The sequence below is a fragment of the Larus michahellis genome, unplaced genomic scaffold (genome assembly GCF_964199755.1).
Source record: "Larus michahellis unplaced genomic scaffold, bLarMic1.1 SCAFFOLD_34, whole genome shotgun sequence".
NCBI lineage: Eukaryota > Metazoa > Chordata > Aves > Charadriiformes > Laridae > Larus > Larus michahellis.
In genome coordinates this window covers 362,729-382,775 of record NW_027436399.1, presented here as the reverse complement: position 1 = coordinate 382,775, position 20,047 = coordinate 362,729, and the positions used below count along the sequence as shown (strand labels likewise).

The 20,047-nt window shown below is 51.8% G+C and overlaps 1 protein-coding gene across 1 annotated transcript; it reads left to right on the top strand.

Moving 5' to 3' along the window:
* The first annotated feature begins 1,177 nt into the window (after positions 1-1,177).
* LOC141737300 (olfactory receptor 14A16-like) lies at positions 1,178-2,137 on the top strand. The gene has a single exon (XM_074571978.1). It carries the CDS (start codon positions 1,178-1,180, stop codon positions 2,135-2,137), a length of 960 nt encoding a protein of 319 aa, XP_074428079.1.
* The last annotated feature ends 17,910 nt before the right edge of the window (positions 2,138-20,047 follow it).

Genomic DNA, 20,047 nt, shown 5'->3' with positions numbered 1-20,047 from the left:
CACAGACATTCCCTGGAGACACTCCCTGGTCTCCTCTCCCACACCCTAGAGGAGAAATGTTCAAGTGTCTCCCTGTCCTGACTCTTTTTGAAGAAGAATTTTCACCTGTTCCCCTCTTGCCCCTGCTGTCCTTGTTCCTTCCCTTCTTCCACTGTGGTGGGGGGTGAGGATTCAGGTGCAGCTCAGACACTGATGCTGCACGTCCTGTCATGCAGGTGAATCCAGGGAGGAAAGCATCCAAATGCCTTTAATATTTTGGGCTCTGGGGACTGCAGTGTGTGGGGCCGAGAGTAAGCCACCCCATCTTTAGGCTAGTTGGCTCTTTCCCAGGAGTGTCCTGCTTGGCTGCACGCTGCCCTCCAGAAGGGCTCAGCTCTCCCGTGGCGTCCCTGTGTCGTCTAGCAGCCCCACGGAGTAGACATGTCAGTGCCAAGGCCGTGTAAATCCAGCTGGAGGGCTGAATGTAGGCAGCTGCAGTGAGCCCCCTGTGTCCCTGGCTGGGAGGGGAGAGCTGAGATCCTCCTGGGGTCCAGTGAGCTCAGGTGAGGGGCTGGGAGAGCTGCGCTTGTAAATGGGACTCCTCCGCTCTCAGCAGTGTCCAGGTTCTTCTCAGGGGAATGTCTGCTTGGGATCATCCTCCAGCTCAAAGAGGCAGCAGCACAGGGCAGCTGAGAGCAATTCCGATGGGCAAACTCGCTGTCCTCGCTCTGCACTGAGGGACAGTCCCCTTGGCTCGTAGGACCCACAAGGTTTCACTTGCAGCACAGCAGAAATGCCAGGGATTTCTGCCTTAAAAACACTCCTCAGGTGTGGTGGGGAAACTACAACAGAACACCACCAACAACAAGGTGCCCTGAGCTCTGCCCTGCAGTCGGGTGACAATGCTGAAAAGCCCTTTGATGCCAGGAGTGGATTTAATCTGAGATCACCCCGTGTTCCTTTTTACCCATGGCTGTAGGGCAGGACTGAATCCTGCAGAGATCTCAGCTCTCTGGTGGACTATCAGCCAGCACCAACCAGAGGGTACAAAAAGGACCTGCAAAAGGTCTTCCTGAAAGGCGAGAGCCAGTTTGGTGGGTTTCTAAGGCCAATTGAATACTTTAGTTTGAGAGAAATCTTCCCTAACTTCTCACAGCTTTTCTTTCCATTAACAGGTCTCCAAGCCCAGGGGCAGAAAATGTCGAATGGCAGCTCCATCACCCAGTTCCTCCTCCTGGCATTCGCAGACACGCGGGAGCTGCAGCTCTTGCACTTCTGGACCTTCCTGGGCATCTACCTGGCTGCCCTCCTGGCCAACGGCCTCATCATCACCACCATCGCCTGTGACCACCACCTCCACACCCCCATGTACTTCTTCCTCCTCAACCTTTCTGTTCTTGACCTGGGCTCCATCTCCACCACTGTCCCCAAAGCCATGGCCAATTCCCTCTGGGACACCAGGGACATCTCCTATGCAGGATGTGCTGCACAGCTCTTTTTCTTCATCTTCTTTCTTGCAGCAGAGTATTGTCTTCTCACCATTATGGCCTATGACCGCTACGTTGCCATCTGCAAACCCCTGCACTACAGGACCCTCCTGGGCAGCAGAGCTTGTGTCCACATGGCAGCAGCTGCCTGGGGCAGTGGGTTTCTCTATGCTCTCCTGCACACGGCCAATACATTTTCCCTGCCCCTCTGCCAGGGCAATGCCCTGGACCAGTTCTTCTGTGAAATCCCCCAGATCCTCAAGCTCTCCTGCTCACACTCCTACCTCAGGGAAGTTGGGCTTCTTGTGGTCAGTGCCTGTTTAACCTTCGGGTGCTTTGTTTTCATCGTGCTGTCCTATGTGCAGATCTTCAGGGCCGTGCTGAGGATCCCCTCTGAGCAGGGACGGCACAAAGCCTTCTCCACGTGCCTCCCTCACCTGGCCGTGGTCTCCCTGTTTCTCAGCACTGGAATATTTGCCTACCTGAAGCCCCCCTCCATCTCCTCCCCAGTTCTCGACCTGGTGGTGGCTGTGCTGTACTCAGTGGTGCCTCCAGCACTGAACCCCCTCATCTACAGCATGAGGAACCAGGAGCTCAAGGAGGCCATTCGGTATCTGATTTCATGGATTTTTTTCAAGAGGGAGAAATGTTCCACCTCTCTCCACAAATGACTCCTGTACTATTTGATTCCATCTGCTTTTTTGTGTGTTTTGTTATTGGCTTTGTGTTTTTAATGATTACATTTCTCATCATTGCTGTTGATATTGTCATTTATGGTTTCTATGCTCCTACACAAAGGTTTCACTTGTGTCACTACACCTGAGACATTTACGTCTTAGTTTCACCTGGTTCCCTTCTAAAAATGTATTTCACAGTGGCTCAGAGCTGGCCTCTTTCACAGAGTCTCTGTTAACAAAGCAAGATCTCCCTGGTGCAGTGCTTTAATGCTGGGGTCTTTCTCCAAACATGCCTGAGGAAATTCACCCCTGAAGGTCTTCCTCCTCCATGTGTCCAGGAATAAAAAGCTGACTGTCCGTTTGTTACATTTTAGAGATATTGGACTGGATTTAGGAGTCACCAGTCGGTGTCTGGTGAGAGGTAAGATCGTGGGTTTAACTGAGGGACGTACCCCAGCCCTTCACACAGATGACATAAAGGCCACCCATCCTGTGGGAGGGGAATCTGGAGCTGTCTGGAGAGGCTGGTGTTTCTCCAGGGACAGCATGTTCCTGGGGTTGTGCTGGGATGGCAGAGGTCAGAAGGATGGGGTGTGGGGCCTCAAGCAGAGGCCATGTGCAGACCTCCTCTGGGCACTCTCCCGTTCCTCCCCACCTGTCTACAGCAGGAATTCCCACAGAGGGACAGACACGTCCAGGTGTGGCCACACCACGGCTCACTGAAAGGGCATGAAAAGTCAAGCTGTCTGGGTAGCCCTCTCCTCCTAATCCATCCCTGTGTGCGGCTGGCCTTGTTCATGGTCAGCCTGCGCCACTGGCTCATGTGGTGTCCCTCATAATGCGTGGGCCCGTCTCCTCAGGGTCACTGCTCATCCTGTCACGTCCCACCTGGCACTGTAATACGGTGTTTTTCTTCCCCCTGATGCAGGACTGGCCACTTCTCTTTGTAAAACTTAAGCAGTTTCTTCTGGCTGACTCCCAGAATTTCCCAAGGTCCCCCTGGACTGAAGATCCATTTTGTTCGTTCTTCATGTTTGCGTGCAGGCAGCTCACCATGGTTGTGGTGATGCATCAGCACAAGATAACAGCACGAGGAGTTGCAGGGCACTACAGGGAATTAAAGACATTCCTAATTTTGTACTGTCCAGCAGAGGAATTGTCACAACAGCTATGTTAGTAACACCTTTGTGCCCTGTAGAGAGGGCACAAAGCAAGCAAATGTAGGGCCTGTGGGGAAAGAGAAGCTGGGCTGTTTGTAGAGGAATCTACGACAATGGTTAAAGAAAAGAACTTGGGAAGGGGAAAGAGGAAAAAGGAAAACCAAAAGTTCAACTCAGGATATGATGAAAGCGGTTTGGAGATACCCGATGAGCAGCATTGAGTCAATGCCTTGAGTGGGACAAAAAACCCACAACGGAGTGGACCAAAGTTATGTCTGCTTACTTCTGTGGTCATGGGCAACGTGAGCGCTCTCCCCCTCATCATGAAGGGAAGACCCGTGGTGGAAAGAAATGCACAGTCTCTCATCCTGGAAGGGGCCTTGGGAAGACTCCAGACCAAGACAATCCACAGTCTGTGGAGAAAGGGCAATGAGGATGGGGCTGTTTGCATGCTAGTTAGCGTTAGTGTTAGATGTCTACCTCTACAGATACACAGACAGCACGGATCCCTCCAGGAACTGGTCTCAGACCCTCCATCTCTCTAGAAGCTGGCCTCGGCATTCCCTCATCCCTCCAGTTCCCCCATGCACAGACAAGCACACACACACACAAACAAATGGCCCTCTCCAGCACAGAACCACGGAACCCTGGAGGCTGGAAGGCAGCCAGCTTCCACCTTCTCTGTGCTTCCTCTTCAGGCTTGATGTTACTCAGAGCTCCTTTCTCATGCATGCCAGCCTCCTGCCACCTTGGCATGACTTCCTGCATGTTGGCATGGACCATTCTGGATGACGAAGAGGTGATCCTTGACCACCAAAAAGCTCTCTGCAGGACCCACCTGGCCACAGACATCCTCTGATCCAAGGTTATCAAACTCTACCTCCCTAACTCTTATGCCCATCAGTCTTTATCGTATGAAAATGAATTGACTTTCTTAAGATATATATCTAGCTAGCTCCCTTTGTGTACTGATTTATCATGCTTGGGTAAGTGAGTTAAAGGAGGTGAGCTCATCACAAGGACCAGAAGAACAGCCCTGCCCTCAAAATAAGGACTTCTCAGAATCATTCAGCTGTCCATGAAGGATAAAAGATACCCCTGGAGAACCGAGATAATGCCAGTATCCTCGTCCCTCTTACACACCTTTGAAACTCTCCCAGTGTCCAGCATCACAGACAAGTAATGAGCAATAGACCAACTCCGGGGACGTCTGGATCAATAGACAAGCCGTGAGAAGGCTGATGGCTGATGGAGCTGCAGAGATATAGCTACTTTGTGCAGTTTTACTGTGATTAGTAATTGGTACTCCGTGTCTGTGTTAGTTAGTCATTAGTCAAATAATAAGGTACCTGAATGCTTGAATGGCATAAGAACCCTGTGTTTAACCGCATTTGAGGTACCCCAATTGAGCTCGGACACCTCATGCACATGACTAAATATTTACGCGTGCACCTCTGTGCTTTGTGTCCTAGCCTCTCTGCTCGGTCAGCACGGGCCACTTGCAAATTTTCATAACACAAGTGACTGATTGCCACTGCAGTGGGGCAAGGTCTCTCCCTTCTCCATGCAGTAGATGTGAGGCAGTTTAGAACACAAGACACACCACACCAGGGTCTCCGCTCATGTGTTGCACTCTCAAACTGCTGTTTTTTCTCTTGCCCAACATTTACTCGCCCTCTTCATAATACAGTCAAGGAACAGGCCAAAAAATCTCGTGGGGGACCTGTCAGCAGCACCTTGTCATTCATGGAGATCACCTTCACCTTTGTCAAAGGCCCTTGAGGGCTGCAGAGACACCACTGACAAAACCCCTCTTTCTTGCCAGGGCCGCCCTTCCCAGCCCTGTTTCTCTCTGTTCTTGCAGACAGCAGGCTTTGCTCACCATCAACATCCAATTTCAGCTTTAAGCTTCCAGGTGCCGTCCACTTGACCGTGTCTCTGCTGTGAAGCAAAGCCTTTGCACATAGAATCATAGAATCATAGAATCATAGAATCATAGGGTTGGAAGGGACCTCTGGAGATCATCTAGTCCAACCCCCCTGCCAGAGCAGGGTCACCTAGAGCAGGTTACACAGGAACACGTCCAGGTGGGTTTTGAATGTCTCCAGAGTTGGAGACTCCACCACCTCTCTGGGCAGCCTGTTCCAGTGCTCTGCCACCCTCAGGGTAAAGAAGTTCCTCCTCATGTTTAGGTGGAACTTCCTATGTTCAAGTTTGTGCCCATTGCCTCTTGTCCTGTCCCCAGGCACCACTGAAAAGAGCCTGGCCAGAAGGTCTTCACTGCTTGGTACCAGGTTTCCTTTAAGAGACGTCCGAGCTTGGCCTGGAGCTACACCTGAGGTGCCACAGCCCAGATGTGCACCAAAACTCTCAGCCAGGGGAAGAGACAAGTTGAGAGAGAGCCTGTGCTTTTTGACTTTGACAGAGGAACTGCCAAGGCGTGGTGGGACAAGGCACACAGCTTGGGGTGCTGCAATGGATGGCTACAGGCTTTTCAGGAGAGACAGGCTGGAAGGATCAGGAGTGGGGTTTCCTGAAAGTGAAGCCGTTAACTGGATGTATGGCGCAACTCCTTGGGGCAGGTGAAGAGTTTGGTGAGCCTTTGTGGGGGAGGGGGAGAGGAGAGGCCAGTAGAAGTGTCCTGTCATGGTGGGAGATAAGGAACCCACAGTCAGGATGAGGAAGAGGGTATAGTCTTTCTGAAGGATCCCAGGGAAGCGTCTGGCTGTACGAGCCTGGGTCTCGCTGGGGACTGCCATGATACTGGCAGCTTCTGAAAGAGGAGCACAGCAGCACGTACAGTCCGGGTGGTTTCTGGAGTGTCTTAGGACAACGTCTTAGCACAGCTGCCAGATGGGCCAACAAAAATAATGCCAACCTTGATGTGATACCTGCAATGCAGGAAGAGCTGGTCAGAGACGTGAAGATTGGCTGTCGTGACCCTGACGTAGTGGGGTCCCAGCACTCCAGGGGAGTGAGGAAGCAGAACAGAAGACTGCAGACGCTGGACCTCAGAGGTCCTTTTGCCTTTGGCCTACGCTGAGGAGTTTTCGTGGGGATCCAATGGTCAGGAGCACTGAAGGTGGCACAAAGCTCTGTACAGCTGGTCTTCAAGGACAGCATCCTCCAAGAAGAACATTGGCCTGTATCAAAACTCAGTTTGAAACCTGAAAGTAAATTCAGGGGAATCATAACGAGATTTCCAACTTCAGGAATTTTTCCAGAAGAAAACAAAGATATTAGTTGGACACTGCTGTATTGAGTTGGAGTAGGGAGAGAGAGTTCCGAGATACTCTATGTCTTTTTTGCCTCAGACTTCCCCAGCAAGGTCTCTCAGGGCTTTGTGCCTTGGGACAAGACTCTGGACAAGAACAGCCAATGGTGGACAGGAATGAAATCAGGATCTACTTGAGCAAACTCAACCACTACCAGTACATGGGAATGGACGGGTTACATCCAGAGGTGCTGGAAAGTAAAAGAATGTCACAGTGAGGCCACTCTCCATCATCTTGGAAAGGTCCTGGAGACTGGCGGGACTCCCTGACATCTGGCAAAAAGTAAATGCTGCATGCATCTTTCAAAAGGGTCCAGAGAAGGAGGTGGGGAGCTAAAGGCTGCTTAGCTTCCCTTTAGATGAGGAACATGTCCTAGAGCATGTTCTCTCGCACTGCATTTCTGGGTGCCTGAAGGAGACGGTGCCTGGATGAACTCAGGGAACATGTACACCGGTTACGGTTTGGCACTTGGAGGGCCATGGTGTTATGCCATTGTACGCCCCATAAAGATTTGGCCACCTCAAAAAAAGGGACAATAGGAGGGAAGTGCTAGCAGGTGGGACCATTGCTTGACTGCAAAGAGATAAAGGCAGGATCTATCCAACGTATCCAACCTTCATTGCGCCCAGCCTCTTTTAGATAGGAGATATAGATGTGAAATATATTAAAATAAACATGTCCTCGGAACACAGTTTGGGATCTGTGCTTGACAGGAAAATGTGTTTTCTATTGGTCTAAGGCCATCCAGAATGGAAAGTGAACTTCAGGGCAGGGAATGGGGACGTGACATACAGCTGAGGCATGTCTTCTCTGTATTGAACTCTGCCTGCCTTTGATTTCCTTTGTTGGCCATTAGGAAACACCGTTCTGTGTCAGCTCGTTTTCAAGGTAAAGCAGGTGGGAACCGGTGCCAAGGAGTGGAAACACGCAGCTACGGACTGGAGTGGAGAAAGCTCAGGTTTGAACAGGCTGCTGTAAGTCCTGGTTGCCAGATGAGAGACATGGTGAGATTGGGACAAAGCCTGTCCATGGAGTGTTTGCAATAAAGGGTCTTGCCTTAAAGGGTCTTGAGGCTCCATTAGCAGAAATTCAGGATCAATATGAACTGGAGATTGCTGGCATCATTTATTGTGTGAGAAGAAAAAATAAAGAAAAAAATAAGAAGGAAGCAATCCTTTCTTATGGTTGTTTAGTATTGAAATGTATTCATCTGAGAACTCTCTAATTAAGCACAGAAGAACTGAGGAATCCAGGAAGTCTATGCACAGACACTTGGCTGGTTATGGCATTTGGTATGGAAATGAGTCCTCTCCGGCCAAGATCCTGTAGACCCTCAAACACTGGGCAAGCCTCTAGAGAAGTAAAACTCAGCAGCAAAACCCCAAGATGGTGAGGGTGTTACCAGGCCCCGCTGGTGCCCATCACTGGAGACACCATGGAGGGAACGACCGGACAAGATTCCTGTCCCCGGGGACCGGTGAAGCAGAAAGTCAGACGCACTGGTTATAGGTGGAAAATCAAATGTGGAGGTGGCTCTGAAAACCTTTGATGCATTTCATCAATGGGGACAGCCACGCCCTGTCCCCTGTCCCTTGGGGATTTGCCAGAGCCTGTGAGATTCCAACAGTTCAGCCACCTTCTTCCAAAGCCCTGATAATGTTCCCCTCGCACAGAAGATGCCTTAGCCCCCCGACTTGCTTGAACCTTCTGCTGGAAGTTCCAATATGAACTGGTGCCAAAGGCAGCCAAGTGGTGTGCTACATCTGACATTGCCAATGCATTCTTCTTTTTCAATCCCTTTGGCAGCAGGGTGCAGGCCACAGTTTGCTTTCACGTGGTGTCCAATGCACCTGGAATGCCCCCAGGGACAGGACAAGAGGTACTTGAACATAAGAAGTTCCATCTAAACATGAGGAGGAACTTCTTGACTTTGAGGGTGGCAGAGCACTGGAACAGGCTGCCCGGAGACGTGGTGGACTCTCCTTCTCTGGAGACATTCAAAACCCGCCTGGACGCATTCCTGTGCAATGTGCTCTAGATGAACCTGCTCTGGCAGGGGGGTTGAACTACGTGATCTCCAGAGGTCCCTTCCAACCCCTACCATTCTGTGATTCTGTAATCGACTGTCCTACAGTTTGCCATGGACTAATCCAAACTGCACTGGAACAGCGTGATACTCTTGAACATCTACAATACATCCATGATCTCATCATGTGGGGCAACAAGGCAGAAGTGTTTGAGAAGGGAAAAAGAGCAATTGAGATTCTTCTGAAAGCTGGTTTTGCCATAAAAGAAGCAAGGTCAAGGGACTTGCAGAGAAGATTCAGTTCTTGGGAATAAAATGGCAGGATGGATGCCATCATGTCCCTATGGATGCGGTCAACAAGATTGCAACTATGTCTCCACCAGCTAAGAAGAAGGAAGCACAAGCTTTCTTAGGCCTTGTGGGATGCTGGAGAATGCATATTCCAGGTTGTAATCAGCTTGTGAGCCCTCTCTATGGAGTAACCTGAAAGAAGATGTATTCTGAGTGCGTGTGGAGATAGCTCGTGTGGTAGCTCTTGGGTCTGTCCAGACAGGACCAGCCGTGCGTAATGGTCTCTACAGTGCAGCTGGGGCACGTGGTCTCACCTGGAGCCTCTGGCAGAAATCATCGGGAGAAACCTGAGGTCAACCTCTAGGCTTTGGAGATGAGGGTATTGAGGATTGAAGCCCTCAACACCCCAACCGAAAAAGGGATCCTGACAGTGTATGAGGGAGTTTGAACCACTTCAGAAGTTGTTGATAGGCAAGCACGGCTCCTCCTGGCACAGCAGTTGCCTGTGCTACACTGGATATCCCCTCCACACATCACACGACTGACGCTACATGGACTAAGCGGGTAGTGCTGATCACACAGTGAGCTCGACCAGGGAAACCAACCCTCCAGGAATCCTTGAAGAGATTATGGACTGTCCAGAGGGCATAGATTTTGGAGCATGTCATGAGTAGGTTTCTCATGCCCAGGTGGCACCCTCATACAATGAGTTGTCATCTACTGATGAAAGGTGTTATGCTCTGTTCACTGAAGATCCTGTCGTGTTGTAGGAAACCATCGGAAGCTGTGGTGTGGAGTCCCACATGAAAAGTTGCTGAAGCCACGGAAGGAGAAAGGGTGTCAAGGCAGTTTGCAGAAGTGAAAGCCATCCAACTGGCCCTAGAGACTGCTGAAGAAGAAGAGTGGCCAGTACTCTCTACTCTGGGGGTGACCAGAGCAAAATTAGGGGCAGAGGGGAGGGCATCAAGACTGCCTTGCAACCGTCAGCTCCAGGTGAGCTTTGCCTTTCCTAGAAACATAGTTGTGCAACACAGACAATAAATGCCAAGTACTTTTCTGTAACCCGTCCTTACTTTCACCTCCTGAACACCTGCTTTGTGGCCCACACCAGTGCCCTCTCCATACACAGCCCCAGCCCCACGCTCGGTCCCACTGTGCAGGAGCCCCGTGGGATGCATCGGTTCAGGGGTGGGGAGAGATCACCAGGGCAAAATGCCCTGAGAGCCCTCAGTGCTCAGTCCATGTCTGCCCTCCTGCACTGACAGCACCCTCAGTGCCTGACCGCTTCCCAGCCCCAGCCATGTCCCACACGGAGGGTCGCAGACAGTCCTGCTGTGGGGTCAACCAAGGTGTGGGCAAGTAGAGAGACTGGGCACGGTGGGGTGTTCCCCCGACAAAGGCGCTGAGACCAGCAAACCTCACCCATTACCTGGGGCGAGTGGCAGGTGCTGGCAATGGCCTATGGGACATGCTGGGGTGATGAATGTCCCGGACACCTTCCTGGTCTGTTCATGCCACCAAGGGCACACAGCAGCCTCCTTTCTCCTGCACCTACGTGTCTCCGCTCCCTTCATGGACACCTGGCTCTGCACTGCACACCCACGGGAGCGTGTCCTCACCCTGCATGGTCACACCGCCCAGCTAATGCTCTTTGGTTTTTTTCTCTCCCGGTCACTTTGCAGTCCAGGCCAGCTCTCCTCACCTCCCTCGCCCTCACCCAGCTGAACCCAGACCAGCAGAGCAGCCCATTCTGGGCTGGCCCCATGGCAGAGCCCACCACAGGGTGAAGCAACACTTGGGGAACTCACCCCACAGCCCCTCCACAGGGCTCAGCAGCTGCTGGGGGGCAGAGAGGGGTCTCTGCTTCCCCATGAGCCCCTGGGCTGGAGGCTGAACACAGCAGGAGGAAAAGGAGGTTAGGGAAACTTCGTGATCCCTGGTCTCAAGTCCAGGAGATCCCCACCACAGACTGCCTGAGCTCCCCCGGTTCCAGCCCCTCTCCCCAGGCCAGATCAAGCACCCTGGCCCAGCGACAGAGCAGCCTGCCCCAGGCGTGTGCCTGCAGAAAGAGTTTCTCTTTCTCACGGATTCCTCCCTGCAGGCAAACAAATGCTCCCTTGCTCTTCTCCAGAGACACCCCTTCTCCCCAGAGAGCCTTTCCCCAGGTGAGTGTGTCTCTGCTGGCCTGGCTGGCCGTTCACGGTTGCCTCCTCATGCGCCCTGCAGGGCTCCGAGCTGGCGGTGCTGCTCTGTAGAGGGAGGGGGCTGCGGTGCCCTGTGGCCATGGCGTGACCCTGCACTGGCCGGGCTGGTCATAGTGCCGAGCAGCCCCAGCCGTACGATGTTCACGCTTGCTGAGCCCTTTTGCATCTTCCTTCATGGCTCAATAGCCAAGGATGGGGCTGGGCAGGATTCAACCCAACCAACTCGAAATTTCTAACCCAAAAAATCCAACCCAAAAAACCCCAAATCCAACCCAAAATCTAACTGAAAAAAAAAACCCAAATCCACCCCAAAAAATCCAAGCCCAAAAAATCCAACCCCAAACATCCAACCCAAAAAAATCCAAAATCCAGTCCAAAATCCAACACAACAAAACAAAATCCACCCCAACATCCAACCCAACCCACCCAAAATCCCAGGGCTCAAGGCCAGCTTGGACGGGGTTGGAGGAACCTGACCTGCTTGAACCACTGCGGGCAGCACATCAGCGGTTGCCATGCCACCACCGCCAGACACTCAGCGCTGGCCCTGCCGCCCTCATGTCACAATGGCTGCCTGACACGCCCGCACAGGGGTGAAAATCCAAACCCAATAATCCAATCCAAAATCCAACCCAAAAATTTGAACCCAAAAAAGTCTAAAACCCGAACCCAAAAAAACCCAACCCCAAAAAACCCAGCCTGAAATCCAACACAGTATCACAGAATCTTCATGGTTGGAAAGGACCTTTGAGATCATCGAGTCCAACCAAACAACCTACAGTCTCTGCCACTAGAGCATGCCCTGAAGTGACACATCTAGATGTTTCTTAAATAGCTCTAAAGATGGTGAGTCAGCCACCTCCCTGGGCAGGCTGTTCCAGTGCCTGACCACTCTTTCAGTAAAGTCATTCTTCCTAATATCTAACCTAAACCTCCCCTGCCGCAACTTCAGACCATTTCCTCTGGTCCTGTCATTATTCCCCTGGGAGAAGAGGCCAACACCCACCTCTCTCCACCCTCCTTTCAGGGAGTTGTAGAGGGCAATGAGGTCTCCCCTCAGCCTCCTCTTCTCCAAGCTAAACATGCCCAGCTCCCTCAGCCTCTCCTCACATGCCCTGGTCTCCAGACCCCTCACCAGCCTGGTCACTCTCCTCTGGACACGCTCCAGCACCTCAATGTCCCTCTTGTACAGAGGGGCCCAGAACTGAGCACAGCACTCGAGGTGAGGCCTCACCAGTGCCGAGCACAGAGGCACCATCACTTCCCTGCTCCTGCTGGCCACGCTATTCCTGATACAAGCCAGAATGCTGTTGGCCCTCTTGGCCACCTGGGCACACTGCTGGCTCATGTGAAGCTGGCCGTCCACCAGCACCCGCAGGTCCTTTTCTGCCGGGCAGCTTTCCAGCCACTCTGCCCCAAGCCTGTAGCGTTGCTTGGGGTTGTTGTGACCAAAATGCAGGACCCGGCACTTGGCCTTATTAAACCTCATACAGTTGGCCTTGGCCCATCGATCCAGCCTGTCCAGGTCCCTCTGGAGAGCCTTCCTACCCTCAAGCAGATCAACACTCCCACCTAGTTTGGTGTCGTCTGCAAACTTACTGAGGGTGCACTCAATCCCCTCATCCACATCATCGATAAAGATATGAAACAACACTGGCCCCAAAACTGAGCCCTGAGGGACACCACTGGTGACCGGCCGCCAAGAGGATTTCACCCCATTAATCACAACTCTCTGGGCACGGCCATCCAGCCAGTTTTTAACCCAGCGAAGAGTACACTTGTCTATGCCAGGATTCGCCAGCTTCTCCAGGAGAATGCTGTGGGGGACGGTGTCAAAGGCCTTACCAAAGCCCAGATAGACAACGTCCACAGCCTTCCCCGCATCCAGAAGGCGGGTGACGTGGTCATAGAAAGAGATCAGGTTGGTTAAGCAGGACCTTCCCTTCCTAAACCCCTGCTGGCTGGCCCCGATCCCTTGGCTGCCCTGCACTTGCCGTGAGAGCTCACTCATGATGATCCTCTCCATGATCTTTCCTGGTACCGAGGTCAGGCTGACAGGCCTGTAGTTCCCCGGATCCTCCTTCCGACCCTTCTTGCAGATGGGCAACACATTAGCCCCCCTCCAGTCATCTGGTACCTGCGCTGTTGACCAGGATTGTTGATAAATGATGGAGAGTGGCTTGGTGAGCTCTCCCGCCAGCTCCCTGAGTACTCTTGGGTGAATCCCATCCGGCCCCATAGACTTATGTGCGTCTAGGTGCAGAAGCAGACCATTGACTACTTCCTCCTGGATTATGGGTGGGTTGTTCTGCTCTCCATCCTTATCTGCCAGCTCAGGAGGCTGAACACCATGGGGTGTTTTTTGTTGTCCTTAATATTAGTGGCCAAGTTGAGCTCCAGCTGGGCTTTTGCCTTCCTAATTTTCTCTCTGTATAACCTAAGGAGATCTCTGTACTCCTCCTGAGTTGCCTGTCTCTTCTTCCAAAAGGGGTAAACCCTCCTTTTATTCCTAAGTCCCATGCGAAGTTCCTTATTCATCCAGACTGGCCATTTTCCCTGCCCTTTAGACTTGCGACACTTGGGGACAGCCTGCTCCTGGGCCTGTAAGATTTCCTTCTTGAAGAGCGTCCAGCCTTCCTGGACCCCTTTGCCCTTCAGGACTGTCTCCCACGGGACTCTCTCAACCAGTGTCCTGAACAAGTCAAAGTCCGCCCTCCAGAAGTCCAAGGTGGAGGTTTCACTAACCCCCCTCCTTACATTGCTACGTATTGAAAACTTGACCATTTCATGATCACTAAACCCAAGACAACCTCCGACCACCACATCTCCCACTAGTCCTTCTCTGTTTGTGAGCAGTAGGTCTAGCAAGGCACCTCCCCTGGTAGGCTCACCTACCAGTTGTGTCAGGAAGTTCTCTTCCATGCACTCGAGGAACCTCCTAGCCTGCCTGCTCTCTGCTGTGTTATATTTCCAGCAGATACCTGGCAGGTTGAAGTCCCCGACCAGAACAAGAGCTGGCGATTGCGGGACATCAGCCAGCCGCTTATAGAATACCTCATCCGTCTCCTCATCCTGGTTGGGTGGTCTATAGCATACTCCCAGCACAAGATCTCCCTTATTTGCCTTCCCCTTCATCCTTACCCATAAACACTCGACTTTACCATCACTGGAATCTAGCTCTATACAATCAAAACATTCCCTGGTGTACAGAGCCACACCCCCGCCTCTCCTTCCTTGCCAATCCCTTCTGAAGAGCTTATAGCCATTCATTGCAGCATTCCAGTCGTGACAGTCATCCCACCACGTTTCCGTGATGGCGACTACATCAGAGATGGCTTAGCTCATCCCGTTTGTTGCCCATGCTGCGTGCATTCGTGTAGATGCACTTCCGCTGGACTACCAGTTTCACCCCCATCCTTGGCCCTTTATCCCTAGGCTCATTACTAGTGGGCCTGGTTTTATCCCCTTCCCCCTTCGATACGAGTTTAAAGCCCTGTCCATGAGCCTTGCTAACTCTTGGCCTAGTCCCCTTTACCCCTTTTGGGACAGGGTTTTCCCATTCTTAGCAAGCAGGCCCGGTGTCCTGTAGATTAAACTATGATCACTGAACCCAAAACCTTACTCGTCGCACCAGTTTTGGAGCCAGGTGTTGATCTGTCTGATTTTCTTGTTTACACATTCATCAGTCCCCAAAACTGGAAGGGCAGAGGAGAACGCAATTTGTACTCCTGAACCCTTGACAAGCCATCCCAAGGCCCTGAAATCTTTCTTTATTGCCCTCAGACAAGATAAATGCCTTGTCTGGGTGGCCGTGTGCCCCCTAATGCAGCCCTGTGTGCAGCTAGTCCAGTTCACGGTCCGCATGTACCACTGGCTAAAGTTGCATCCCTCGTAATGCCCAGGCCCTTCTCCTCAGGGTCAGTCCTCGGCCAGTCAGGCCACAGCATGCCCTCATCTGTGGGGTGATCCTGCCCTCAGGAAAGGTCTGACCACTTCTCCTTGTAAAACTGTGTGAGTTTTCCATTTGCTGAATCCCAGAGTTTATCAGGGTCCCCCAGGAATGAAGCTCCATTGGGCCAGTCGTTCATGTGTGCCTGCAGATGGCTCTCCCTGACATGTGCTGCCTCTGACAAGATAACAGCATGAGGAATGGCAGGACACTACAGATAATCAAAGGAGGCACTTGATCAATGCCATTGTTCACCAAGGTACACATTCCCATGGTGAGAAGCTCGGAAACATGAAATGAAAGTACAAAGGAAGCCAAACTAGGACCATGGAGGAAAGGGTAAATAGAGGTGGGCTATTTGCATGGGAGGGTACAGGGATGGTCAAGGGGAAAAACTTTTCAGTGGGAAAAGAGGGAAAAAGAAACGGTGAAACAATGAAAGGATCAGGGCTGTTTGTGGGGACCTGCCAAGCAGCCCTGCATCTGAGCAACCATGCCTGGAGTGCGACAAGAAAGTCCCTGATCGTCTGACCACACTTTCTGGTTGACTTCCATGGTCACCAGGAACCTGACTGATTTCCCTCCCCTCATGAAGAAAAATGGTGGATTGAAATGCAGAATCATTCATGCTGGAAGGAAGCTGAGGAGATCTCTAGACCACCCTCCTGCCCACAGCAGGGTCAGCTACGGGGTCAGACCAGGTTGCTCAGGGCTTCCTTCATTTTGGGCTTGCAAAGCTCCAAGGATGGAGATGACACAAGCTCTCTGGGAAATCTTCTCCAGTGTTTGACTGTCTTGACAGGGAGAAAGTTTTGCTCATTTGTTTCAGCTGATGCCATTGGCCCTCATCCTCCCATCATGCACAAGAGTGAAGAGCCTTTGTCATGGTGACAGCCAAGAAGATGTGGGAAGGCTGATATTAGGTCTCCCCAAAGCCTTCTCTTCTCCAGGCTTTGCACCTCTGCAGCAAAGGTGGCCAATGGCTTTCTGGGCTGCACTAGGAAGAGCACTGCCAGCAGGTCGGTGGAGGTGATCCTTCCTCTCTACTCAGCCCTGCTACAATTTGTCTTGCCCATTTCCCTCGGTGTTTGCTACCCGACTACCTTCACTTAGAGGTGGTGGTAGGGCTTCAGGTTAGTGGCTGTAAATAGGGTAAAGGCCTCTCATGAATGTTTTCACAGTCAGTGTCACAGAAGTCTAAACATCCTCTGAACAGACCTTACCTCTTCAAACCTTCCAACCCCTACTGTTCTGCGATGCTGATTCTTTGATTCCATTGTCATTGCCCAGAGGGGCTACCACAGATGTAGACTGCTCCAGGGCAGGTATTTATATTTAGGCCGATCAATGATGTTGTTGCTTTAATGTTTTCTTGTTGTGGTATATGCTGCTGTTGTTAGGGAAATCACACAAACACTTGAAGGACAATGGAAGGGCTACCACCTTAGTGGCCCTCCAGTGAGCTGGCTCCTGTTTGCCATTGTCTCACTGTCACTGGGCAGGGTGTGGTGTAAAAGGTGCTGAGCAGAGGCAGGACAATCACTTCTCCTGGCTGTGCTCCTGCTCATACAGCCTCAGATGCTGTTGGCCGCCTTTGCTGCTGGCTCTTGTTTGGCCTGATAAAACTCAAGGAGCGCCAGGGCCATTTCCACAGAGCTGCTGCCCAGCCACGCAAAGTGATCCAAAACGGATCAGAGCAGCCCTGCTCTGACATCAGCCTGGTCTCTCAACATCCTTGGATTCATCCTGTCTGGTCCAATGGACGACCAAAGGTTGACCTTACCTATGGAGCCCCTGACTTGATCTGCCTCCACTGCTGGATTTCGCGTGGGGTTCTGCCTCTTAGGCACGTGGAACCGGGAGACCTTGCTGGTGAAGACGCAGGCCAAGAGTACCTCGTACCTATCTACACCTACTCTCTGCAAATTCAGCCGTGACCACACATTATCTTTGTTTATTCTTTAGCTGTTCCTGAAGGAGTAACTGCTCATTGTTGTGCCCTTCAAATCCCTTGCAAGTGTCAACTCTACGGGAGCTTTGGTTTTCCAAAACCAACCATATTCCTCAATTCCTCCTTTCTTTTCATCCTTGCAGCCACCTCTTCATGCTTCTTTTATTCTATGGAGCTTCCCCATGAGTGTCTTGTTTCCCCCAGCTCTTCTTCTGGTAGCTCTGCTTGTTGTCCTGACTATGGGTATGACCACACTCTCGCACTTGAAAAGTCTGCCAAAGTCTGCTCCTCTGAGGTCTGTCATCTGCATTCTTCTATTCTCCTCCTCCTTGGGAGGTGAGACCCCACTATTTCATGGTCACAACACCCAAGGCTAGCACTGTTTTTTTCATGAAAAAACAACATTTCCACTAGTTGAAAATATCCATTGTGTTGACATCCTTTGATTCAGGCAGACTGCGATAATTATTGGCATGCCCAAAACTGGGCAGAGAAGGTCCTCACAAAGTTCAGCAAAGGGAAAAGCAAGCCCTGGACCCAGGGAGAGATAGTCCCCTGCACCAGTACAGGTTGGGGGCTGAGTGACTGAGAGCTTCTCAACACTTTGGCATAGAAGGACCTTTGTGTTCTGATAGACAAGCAGCTGACCGAGAGCCAGCAGTGTGCCCTTGCAGCAAAGCAGGCCGACAGCCTCCTGGGTGCGTTAGGGAGAGCGGTGCCAGCAGGTCGCGGGAAGCGATCCTTCCTCTCTACTCAACACTGGTGACGCACTTCTGTGGTGGTCAATAATTTTCATTTACTTCCTTAACTGTTCCTCAACTTCATTAACTGTTCTGTAACTCCCCATCCTTGTGCCCTTGAAGTCCAGGGGAGCTCTGGCTTTTCTAAAACCTCCCTTATTTCTCAATTCCTTGTTTGCCCAAGATCCTTCCTTTGGGCCCTGCTCTGGAGCTGCAGGGCTGTGCCTGTGAGCAGAGGTGGAGGGGAAAGGGTCTCAGCACAGCAGCACTGTCAGGGAGCACCAGCCTTGCTCTTTTCAGACTTATTCTCTGTCTGTTTCCACACTCTCCTGCTGAGCGCAGGTGTTGCTGTAAGGACCGAGTGCTCTGGCAGCTCATACTCCTGCTGTGTGCTGTCCTGTCCCCACAGGCAGGGACAGGCCCTGGGCGCTTCTCCGGCAGAGCTGGCCTCCCCAACAGCTCCTCCATCACCGTCACACCGTGGCATTGCCGCAGGGCGGTGCCTGAAGGCTCAGGCCTTCTTCCAAAGTTGCTCTCAAGGAAATGCCCAGGAAAGCGCCCCGCAATCAAAAACACCTGTGTGCAGCTTAACTGTGTGAGTGTGCAGGGGGGGACAAGCAGCAGGTCCCTCGCCCAGCCAGGGCTCCTGGGAAAGACACGAAGGACCAGCAGAGCAGGTTCTTCTCTGTCCCTGGCTGTGATGGACACTAGGGGTAAGATGCCCTAGGGTCATGCTTACAACTTATCCAGTAACAAACACCACTGGCCTCTCGCCCCAGCTTGGGGAGGTTGGTTGGTCTTCTGAAGAAGTCCATGTTTGTATTGTAGGAACCAGATGCAAGCATGCACACCGTGTGCGTGGGGTGAGATGAACCCGAGTAAGCCCAAACACCATCAGCTATTCCCAGGGCTTCAATGAAGGCCTGTGGGGCAGACAGTGTCTGGAGGTCACTTCACTTGGAGAGTAACGTCCCCTGGGAAACCCCCTGAATGCAGCACTGGGATGGGCTTCCTTGACCCCAGGTCCCTGTGTCCATTCCTCACGCCGTGGGGCATCTCAGAGAGGTGCCGAGCAGGGAGACACAGCGCGGGGCTGAGGTGCTGCCGGCCTCTGGGAGTGGCAACAGGAGGCCATGGAGTCTGCTGCAGGGCCTCTGCCCGTGCCAGGGAAGGACTCGTGTCTCTGAACAGCCCTGCCAGCGCCCTGACAGTGCTGGGTGTGACACCAGGAACAGCCTGTGTGCTTCTCAGCAAGAGACGAGGACGAAATAAGGTGAAAAAACTAATGGGTCAAAATAAAAGTAAGTAGAAGGAGGGAAAAATCATCTAATAAAAGACATTAAAAAAAAAAAAAAGAAAAAGCTTAAAAGCAAAGGCCACATGCAGAAGAAAAGGCAAACCGAGGAAGACTTTTTTCTCTATTTCCCATCAGCAGACAATGTCAAGTCACCTCCTGGGAGGCAAGGATTCAGTACATGTAGCGGTTTTTATGGAAGACAAATGTGTTAATAGCGAATGTCCTCCCAATTCCTTTCTCTCAGCTTTTATGGCTGAGAATGTTGCCACATTGCATGGAATATCCCTTTGGTCAATTCAGTAAAGCTGTCCCATCTATGGCCCATCCCAATCACTTGCCCACCCCGAGTGTACTGCCTTTAGAGGAGGTTGGAGAGACCCATGATAGAATGTATTGGGTTGGAAAGGACCTTGAAAGATTATCTAGTCCAAGCGCCCTGCAGTGAGCAGGGACATCTTCAACTAGATCAGGTTGCTCAGGGCCTCATCCAGCCTGGCCTTGAATGTCTCCAGGGATGGGGCCTCCACCCCCTCTCTGGGCAACCTGGGCCAGCGTCTCACCACCCTCAGTGGAAAGAACTTCTTCCTAATGTCTAATCTAAACCTGCCCTGCTCTAGTTTAACCCATTGCCCCTCTTCCTATTGCTACATACCCTTGCAAATGTCGAGCCATTGACCACTACCCTCTGGATGCCATCATCCAACCAATTCCACATCCACTGAACAGTCCATCCATTCAATCCATATCTCTTCAATTTAGAGAGAAGGATGTTGTGGGGGACCGTTTCAAAGGCCCTACGAAGCCCCGATATACAACATCTGTAGCTCTTCCGCTGTCGACTGATGTGGTCACTCCATTGTAGAAGGCCACTAGATTGGTCAGGCAGGACTTGCCCTTGGTGACACCATGCTGGCTGTCTTGAATCACCTTGCTGTCCTCCATGTGCCTTAGCATAGCCTCTAGGAGGATCTGTTCCATGACCTTGCCAGGCACAGAGGTGAGGCTGACAGG

Bases quoted from the DNA above. Each gene is read 5' to 3' on its own strand.
- LOC141737300 (XM_074571978.1), top strand. From the start codon at position 1,178: ATGTCGAATGGCAGCTCCATCACCCAGTTCCTCCTCCTGGCATTCGCA.